General features: G+C 32.0%; 1 protein-coding gene across 15 annotated transcripts in view; it reads right to left on the bottom strand.

The window, feature by feature from the left end:
- LOC107851368 (probable inactive receptor kinase At4g23740) overlaps positions 1-6,327 on the bottom strand; it is an 8,052-nt gene extending 1,725 nt beyond the window's left edge. Inside the window, exons 1-7 of one of the 15 annotated variants that reach the window (XR_007048274.1) lie at positions 5,850-6,289; positions 5,425-5,518; positions 5,151-5,350; positions 4,815-5,021; positions 4,500-4,738; positions 2,121-2,274; positions 1,115-1,489 (exon numbers count right to left, since the gene is read on the bottom strand). Coding sequence is in view for 7 of the 15 variants with exons in the window: in XM_047400911.1 (XP_047256867.1) it covers positions 2,146-2,274; positions 4,815-5,021; positions 5,151-5,237 (423 nt within the window). In the remaining 8 variants the exon portion in view is untranslated. Of the gene's footprint in view, positions 1-1,114; positions 1,490-1,921; positions 4,739-4,814; positions 5,022-5,150; positions 5,351-5,424; positions 5,519-5,849 lie in introns of those variants that run through there. The other 14 variants (XR_001668975.2, XR_007048271.1, XR_007048269.1 and 11 more) reach the window with 14 other exon arrangements.
- Positions 6,328-9,411: the final 3,084 nt, after the last annotated feature.

Here is a 9,411-nt window from a genome sequence, read left to right as displayed (position 1 = left end):
GAAATTAGAAATAGAAGTGTAAAAACAAAAGTGAAAAAAAATAAAAAAAAAATAAAAAGAAGAAGAAGAAGAAAATGAAAAAAAAAAGAAGAGAAAAGGGAAAAAAAAGAAAACGAAAAAAGAATAAATAAATAAATAAACGAAAAAGGAAAAAAAAAGAATAGAAGTAGAAGAGAGAAAATAAAGTAGAAAGAAAAAAATGGAAAAGAAAAAGAAATTAAAATTTAAAAAAAAAAAAAGATAAAAAAAAATGAAAAAACCAACAAGAAAAAATAATTAGAGACATAAAAGAATGATATTTTGAAATTTTGAAGTCATGAAAATAATAATCTTCATATTTGCGTTTGATTCAAAAATGAATCTACTAATTTAAATAAGAGTAATTTATGTGAATTTAATTAGATGGAATAATTATTCCTTTTTTAACTCAACTAATTTGAATAAAACAAAGACTTAAAATCTTATTGTATATGTATTTATATAGCAATAGTTTACTTAAATATAAAATACAATTTGCTATTTTTCATAATTATGAAATTGTGGCTGTAAAAGTTACAATTAAGGCTCTATAATTGTTATTTCTAAAATTTTCCCTAAATAGTAAACATAAGCATTGTTAAGAGCTGACTTTTATGCATTTTTGTTGAACCCTAATTTCCTATATGAAGCTTAGAGATGGGCGTGTTCACCTAGATGGTAAGGGACTGCTACTGTAATAATATAACACAATCTATATTAGCATTCAATTTATAGGATTCTATAGTCAGAAATAAATTGTTTGGAAAACGAAGTTAATCCACAATAATGTCCAATCTCTACAAATATTGAAAATAAAAAACAGAAAGAGTAATTACAAAAGCAAAGTAAACTGAATATATAATAGAATGTAGATATTTAATATTGAAGGACGGTAGAGGAACTTCTGGGGAAAAAAAGGAATTAGAACACATGGATTATTTAGTTGAAAAATAAGATATCCCGGGATTAGTTACCCACCCATAAAAAGAGAGAAAAATAACACTTCAATTCCGAGATAACTAATTCTCAAATGAGCTATCCCATGCATTTTGTCCCAACCAAACATCTCATATTGCAGAGGTACCATTTCATCTACTAAGCAAGTTCACAAAAAAATAACAACTCTATCATTCAATAATATCAACAAAATCACTCCAAAGATTAGAGCTTTACAATACCATTAAGAAAATACAAAATTAAGAGAAAAACTTAAAATAACTTGTACAAATATTATCCAAATTATAACACTTTAATCTGTATGCTTAAGACCAATCCAAACATGTCCTTTCAAACCACAAAATATTTTGTATTAGAAAGCTCCATGTAAAATCAGGATAACCAGAATAAGAAAAATCAAGTTCTTACCATTTATTAATCTCAACAAAAATACCACGTTTGGAAGAAATATTATCTAATAATGTGAAGCTTCACTTCTATTTGCCTCCAGAACTTTCGGAAGATATTTTGTAAACTGCAGTAAGAGTTGAAGAAAGAATTAGAGATATGAACAGTTGCAATTGGGAAGTAAATGGACGTTTTAATAAGATGAAATTGTTGTACGTTCTTCAGTAATTTTTGATAGATATTATGTCTTTTGTGCATCAGTTCAGGAAAGTAGGTCTCTGAAGCCAAGAAGTCATTAGGAGATTACCATATAGTTAAGTAAAGCCTAACAACTTTGTGGTCATTGTCTTTTCTTTTGATCATTTACGGATGAGGTTTGGTGTGACTTAGTGCTGGTGTTTGGAGCAATTTATGTTTAAGATGTTTCAATTAGTTATATCCGAGTGTACACTTAATCTTCAACCAAGTCACCAGATGATATCATATGGATTAGTGTCTTGGGCCTACGTCTAATCAGGAATTCCATTCTCAAAATAGGAAGAGCTGCTGCTAACCCATGTAATCCCAAAGCTTGAGCAGAATCACATTTCAAATGGTAAGTAGACAAAGATTACATGTCATTATGACATCACTTTGATCTTGATGCATTTTCAAGTTTTATGAAAACCTAACAAGACTCCACTGTGTGGGAAGTTGTTGTATGAAAACCTAACAAGAAAAGGGCAGCACTGGCAAAATACTATACAGCTATAACATACTCTATAGTTCGAGCAGTGCCAAGAGCTACTCTAACCCGGGCATTCCAAGTAAGCAGTTCACTCCTCTCATCAGCAAAGTGCAGCATATCATGCAAGCTACCAATTGTGACATGGTCATAAACCAGAAGACGTTGCCAATGCTCAGCTCAATATCCTATCAATTGAACAATGTTTGAGTGTCTCAACCACGACATATTTGAGATAGCTTGAAGAAAGTCATCTTCCTCCTGCAGTGATAGTGTTGCACTATGGATCTTTTTTATGGCCATTATGTGGTATAGACAGATGTTAGTTTATACGGCCAATTGATAAGAACCACATGATTTATTTTTTTTGACCCGGAGGGGTGGGGGGGAGAGTGATAAGGAAGAACTAAATGAATTAAGAAATTAAATTTTCATAAGCAAAAATGTTGCTGACACGTGAAATTCTTAAATGATTTATTTGAATAGTTGGCATCAAGTTCGGAGTAGAGAAACAGTCAACAAAATTGTTTCATTTAGAAAGAAATAGCCAGAAGTAAATCCAATAATAAACAAAAAGTTGAAGATTTAACCTTTGAAACTGCTAAGAATATTTTGGCTTAGGACTGCATCATGTACCCAAAGTTTAAGGTTATAATATCATACTTAATTCAGGCTAAGGAGAGAAGTGATATGACCATAACATTACATCAATCAAACATCACAAGACAGATAAAAGCAAAGATGTGATCAGACCACCTAGAGGAGTGAACAAAAATTGCCAGGTGGTAGATCGGAATGTTGAAAGATCTAAAAAGAGCAAGTTGAATCAAAGAGTATCAAGGACTTGATCTTGGGCAAGAGAATCACTCAAAACATTTTTTGTCTAGCAAGAAATAACTCTCATGCTAGCAGAGTGTCAAGACGTCTACCAACTTATACTTAGCTTTAGTAATACATAGATTTAAGTAATAGACCTTGTAGAGATTGCCGAAAGAGGCCAAGATGAATATTATGAAAGAATCAAAGAGCTCAACCATAACCTTAGGTAATACACCAGTCATTCCACATGTAAGTTTAAATGACAGTTTTAAAGTAATTTTCTAATTGAAAATTTGAAATGGGAATTTTATTAATATTTGATAACAGTTAACACAGAGATCAGAGATGTTTTTCTATCATACCGTGTTTGTACGAGATTACAGTAAACATACATGCAAGAACAAGTTTCACAAGAACTACAAAGGAAACAACTGGATTAAAGCATTTTTGTCTCTTTTGATTCAAGCCTAGAAGAAATAGGCGACCTATCAGTGCCTTGTAAGAAAATCAGGTATTCCAATTTTAACAAAAGCAAAGGATCAGGAGTTCAATCCTCTATCTCTCGTTTGTTTAATTTTTTTGTTATCATTCTATAACATGACGAATATTAGAGTAATAAATATGCATAGAAGCTCCTAGTCGGTCAGTCCTTTAACTTAGAATAAGCAAATTGAGAAGCACTTAAAATTAAAATATCGCTAGAATAAGCAAATTGCAAAGCACCTAAAATTAAAATATCCCTTGCAGGACTTATCATCTTAGTGGAAAGCTACACATGGCACTCCTATGATTTTCTTTTTTGTTTTGTGGCCAAGTTAATTCTTTCAACAAGTTTCCATTTTACTCCATTTGATTTGAGAAAAACAGAACTCCTAACTCTAACAGCAAAAATAGGGGAGTAAATACGTAACATAAGCATAACGTCTTTTGTCGTCATGTTCTCAAAATATTCAAGCATATTAAGGTTGACAATAGCTTAGGATTCCTTAATCTAAACTTCTAGTCAATTAAATTAGGTCCCACCAGTGATAATGGTAATGAAAGATGCCAACAAACTAAAAACAATATTCTCCTTTAAGCTTAGCCATTCATGCAGTTTGACATCATGTGCAAATGCTTGGTGGAGAAAGAATTGGGAAAAAAGAAACTGGGACCTCGACAAAATTATGAACGATTTTGACTTGCTATAAAAAGGTGGATAGAGATCAGAAATGATTATCCACATCCTATAAAATAATTCAGTCAAAATAGTGTAATAATCGAACTCTAGAGACAAAGGGGTATTGACAATGATTTGTACAGTAAAATATGTTGTGGAATTATAAAATAGAGATAGGATTTTGATTATCTTATTAACAGAAAGGAGTCACTGCACCACAAAGATGCGTAAACCCCATGTTAGGATCATCCACATTTTAGGTACAACTAACTGCTAAGATGGAATGAGACAAATATATGGAACATAGAATATATATACCTCAGTGGATTTCCATTTGGCACTACCCATAACACGACAATTTATATTAGTTGGCCTTTAGATTGGAAGATTCTATGTTGTTTCTAATTGTTATGTTTTTCAATTCACTAAACTTACATGACTGATCATAAAATCTCACTTAGAGACTATGTAACTCGGAGTCTCCAAGAATGTTGTCATACTTGTGTTGGATCCTCCATATATGTTCTACTTTTGAAGGATCCGACATGCACCTGGCAGCATTTTGAAGAGTCTGAGCAGCATAGTTAGGGATAGCAAATAACTGATTTTGTCAATCATGTGAAAAGTTACTAATTAATATACCTATTCTTGTTATATAAAGGAGAAGCATGAATCTGCAAGACAATTTACAATGAAATTACAGAGTTTTAAAAAGTTAAAAACTATAGAGAGAGCATAAAGTGATCATACCATGGAGCATTGCAGCAACACTACCCTCGCTGAATAGTAATATGCTCGAAGCTCGACTACATTTTTGTGTTTTATGCTTCCCACAATCTCCATTTGTTGCTCAAACTCCTCCTTCCCAGCACCTACATCCTTCAACCTCTTCACAACCATTGTGGTAGCATCTTCTAATATCGCTTTATACGCCATACCAAGCGTGCCCTTCCCCAACTACCAGAAACAACTAAGAAACTTATTCGTGCACCTCAACTAAATTGACGGGATACTTATATAATATAACAATTAATACATTTCTAGGAAATAAAATACCTCAATTATGAAAGAAGTAATAGAACAAACCTTTGGGCAATTCAGCAACAATTCTGTCTTTAAGCATAGCAACGGTGGAAGCCAGTGAAAATCGAAAGGGACCAACATCTGATCCATCGAACAAACGGAACTTAACTTCAACCAAATCTTCCTCCAGCATTCGCAACAATCAATCAATCAATCGTCCACCACACCATAACACCTTTTTTCCCCTTCTTCAACTCCAAAACCTAAAATCAAAGAAACACAATCGTAAAATCTTGAAAATAAAAAGAGATAGAAAATTAAAATAAATAAAGTGTACCTCACAGTGGTCTAAAGAGCAAAGACTATTGTGATTGATGACATTGAATTTGTAGAGCTAAAATAGGAAATCCTGATCACAACTGAACTCCACTCTATCACGAAGAAGACGATGAAGGCAAATTAAAATAAAATCCTAAAGGTGGAGAGTCGGGTGTGTGAAGAAAAGAAGAAGATTGTGGCTCTTATTTGTGTAAACAATGAGTGTCTGCAGAAGAGGAGATACAAGAATGCTCTTGGTCGTGGTCATGTTTCTATGTAGTAGAAAAATATAAATTTAACTTTCAACAAGCGAAACATGACAAGTAAAAGTGAAGGGAGATGGCATAAATAACGCATCCAACGAACATCAAAATCATCAAAACCAACACAATGACCTAAATCAAATTCATAACAAAATTAATCCACACAAATTCACAAACATACTTGACTAAGATGAGCAAGCAATCGATCTTCCGCAGCACCAGCAGATACATTAATTTTCAATAAAGGCTTTAACCTTTCACCCACTCTACAAGCTCCCATAACCTGCAAATCTAAAGCCAATAGCCACTGAAGAACATTCGTATCACCCGATCCAAACATACAAACGTCCTCGCCCGATGACTCATCGGACGACGACAATGACAACGACGACGACGTTTCATCAAATTCTAACTCCTTTTCATCATCATCAATCACAAAATTGTTATTGTTCGTAAATTTTTATTCTTGTGAATGCACCATTTTATAAAGAATTCGAAATTTGAATGAACTTAGGGTTAAATTTGTTTGAGAAATTATTAGCAAATTAATGTGTGAACAATTTTTCAAGGATGTAGCAAGGGGAAAGAAGAGATGATAAGCTTTGTTATAGGGTGGATGGAGAGGCCTTACGGATTTGAAATGTGGTAATTAAGGGCCCGTTTGGCCACGGATATTTTTCCCTTTTTTTTGAAAAAAAAATTGAAATTGAAAATTATGGTGTTTGGTCATGAAATTTTGAAAATTTCAATCTTTAAATTTTTACACAAATCTCTGTTATTAACTAAATTTCGTATTTTTTTTCAAAATACCAAATTCAATAAAATAATTAATTCAAGTGAAAATAATTAAGAATTTTCATCAACAAATTTAAAAATATATAAAATATATTTATATCTATCAATTACATTTATCAAAATATATTTTTCTCTATTTAATCGATTATGGTTAGATAAACTTATTTAGTTCGTGCTTGTGATATTTTTATTCAAATTTTAGAAGAATAACAATCATAATAATTAGTTTGTTGTTAATTATTTTATCAATTGAAGAAATATAAATTAATTTCTCAACATTTGATTGTATGTTAGTAGGTAAATTAGTAGTTGGTTGATTTTGATAATTTTTAAAGTTAAGAGCATAAAATTATATTTAAAAAAGACTTTTCAAAAGTTTAAAAAAAAAATTCAAAAAGACATGGCCAAACACAACTCCAACTCCAACTTCATCTCCAACTCTAACTCCAAAAAAAAATAATTTTCATGACCAAACGGCTACTAAACGTGATTTTGGGAATGAATTAAACAATGGTTCTAGAAGAGTGTCCGCAGAAAAGGAGATATTTTGAGAGTTAAAAAGATAAAAATGTCCTTAGTCATCCCATCGGTCATGTTTCTATACAGTAGAAATATAATATGTATGAAAAAAAATAACAAGCAGAAGTCGTGATCTGGATCTAAAGAGAAGTGCAACATTATGAACTATTCATATGGTAGTGATATTTTCTTTCCACTTTGCTTATTTATATAGCAAGTCCGTTATTAGTGGAGAATGCGGTTAACACATAATCCGATGTTTATACCAAGCAATTCAACCTCGATCAACAGTTGAAAGTTAAAATAATATTATACATATCACGAATTGTGATTGAATAGTAATCGTGTATACAAGAAAATACAATCTTACATTTATTTGTTCAGTGTATACGAGTAAAATTATTGTGCCTGTGGAATGACATTTTTAATTCCTAAATTTGGGGAATGTTAACAGATATCAAAGTCAAAGTATGAGGGGAAAACTATTTTTTACCAGCACATCATAATGTTTATAATTGGTGGCTTTTATAATTTGCTTCTTAAATCATACAGTAAACTAAATACTATATAAATCTTACTTCAAACTTTAAGCCTGAATGTCTACTTTATCCCATTAAATTTGAGACTATTTTATTTCACCTCTCACATGAAATAAATTAGTCTAAAAATTATCATCTCAGAATTGTAATTTAGAGATAATTTAATTCATATATCAACAAGGTGAGCTAAAATAGTCCATTTTCTTGTGCCTATTTTTGGAACTAGTTGGTTAAATTATAATCTTGAAATAATTTAGTTGGCGCACCAAACGATAAAAGTATAAACTTCTTTTTCTCTTTTGTTCTTGTGTCAGGGGCAATGGAGTGTTAAGAAGGGGAAGTAGGATATAGTAGTACCAATCAAACTACTACTCTGTAGTTAAATTTCAGCACTTAAGAGAAAATGCTCACTGTTCCATGAATTGATAAGTCATCAAATCATTTTCTAAAATATATACAACTTAAGTGTCTATAATAAATTCCATGAATTTATGCTAAGGGTGTCAGGTGGGTCGGGCCCCAAACTAGCCCACCTAAAGAAATCGGTCCGATTTGATCCGGCCCGGTAAGTCCAAGGACTTTAGGGTACTGGGCCGATTTTTTTTTAATTGGGCCAAGTTAACCCGGTCCGAACCAAGCGGAGTCCAGGCCCACCGATTAATCGGCTCGGCCCGGTCCGAATTAATATTTAAAAGAAAAATAAATTTTGGGTCAACGGCGGGTCCAAACGACTAGTTTAGGTCCATTAATTAAAAAAAAAATTACTTTTAACATAATTTTTTAATTCCAAAAAAAAATCTATAAATACCCTACACCTCGAAATTATTTTTCACATAATTTTTCACTCTCTCAAATCTCATTCTCTCTCAAATCTCAATTTTCAAATATTCAATATATTTAATTTCCTAAAGTGCTCACTTTAATTTTTTAATTTTGCGTTTACAAAGTATGAGTGGAAGTTTCTAAAGTCGCAACCTTCGAATACTTTTAAAATTTGGTATTGTCGTTCCATCTCTTACGTTTAATTTTTATTTATTGTATTAATTGTTGAATCTTTTAATTTTATTATATTTGTGCATTTTGAATTTTTAAAATTTATTTTAATTTATACTATGGATAAATTAAGAAACCTCGCTACTAAAGGTGTTAAAAAAATTTATCCCGGAAGCGGTAGTAGTAGTAAAAAGCAAATTACTAGAGGTAGAGGTACTTCAAGTAGTAGATATGCTCGTATACCTTCGCCTCCGGTACCACTTGGTACACCTTTTGAGGAAGAAATAGGTGTAGGTGCTCACGATATGGATTATGTAGAAGCTCAGAAAAATTACAGTATAGAAGAAAAAAATGAAGTAGATGCGGTTAATTTAGACGAAGATGATGAAAATATTGGTGAGACACCCGCTGTAGGAAATGCTAACGTTGGTTTTGAATCGGTTAATCTCTCTTCCCGTTCTCCCCGTGCCCCAAGACCTCGTAAAACAACTAGTATTGCATGGCAATTATTTGAACGTATATCAGATATTGAGGTGTAATGCAATATTTATCAACAAATATATAAGCATAAAAGCGGAGACAAGTAAGGGGGTACGGGTACATTAATGAGACATATAGGTAATGCTCATAAAAGAGAGTTAAAAATTGCACGAGGTGGTGGGAATGTTGGTGGCCAACACAAACTAGAATGGACCCAGCAACCGGTCAGGTAACAAAGAAATATAATAAATTGAGGGACCGAAAAGAAATCGCTAAAATGGTAGCTGTGGGTTGTTTGCCTTTTAGTTTTCCTTCTTCTTATACCTTTATTCATTATATTCAAGTAATTTATAATCCTATGTTTAATGGTATTCCTAGAAGTACTTGTAGGCCGATATTTTTAGACTCCATTCATAA

This window comes from Capsicum annuum, chromosome 12 (genome assembly GCF_002878395.1).
Source record: "Capsicum annuum cultivar UCD-10X-F1 chromosome 12, UCD10Xv1.1, whole genome shotgun sequence".
Classification (NCBI taxonomy): Eukaryota; Viridiplantae; Streptophyta; class Magnoliopsida; order Solanales; family Solanaceae; genus Capsicum; species Capsicum annuum.
Note: the sequence above shows the minus strand (reverse complement) of the source record. Positions and strands in the feature narration are given on the sequence as shown.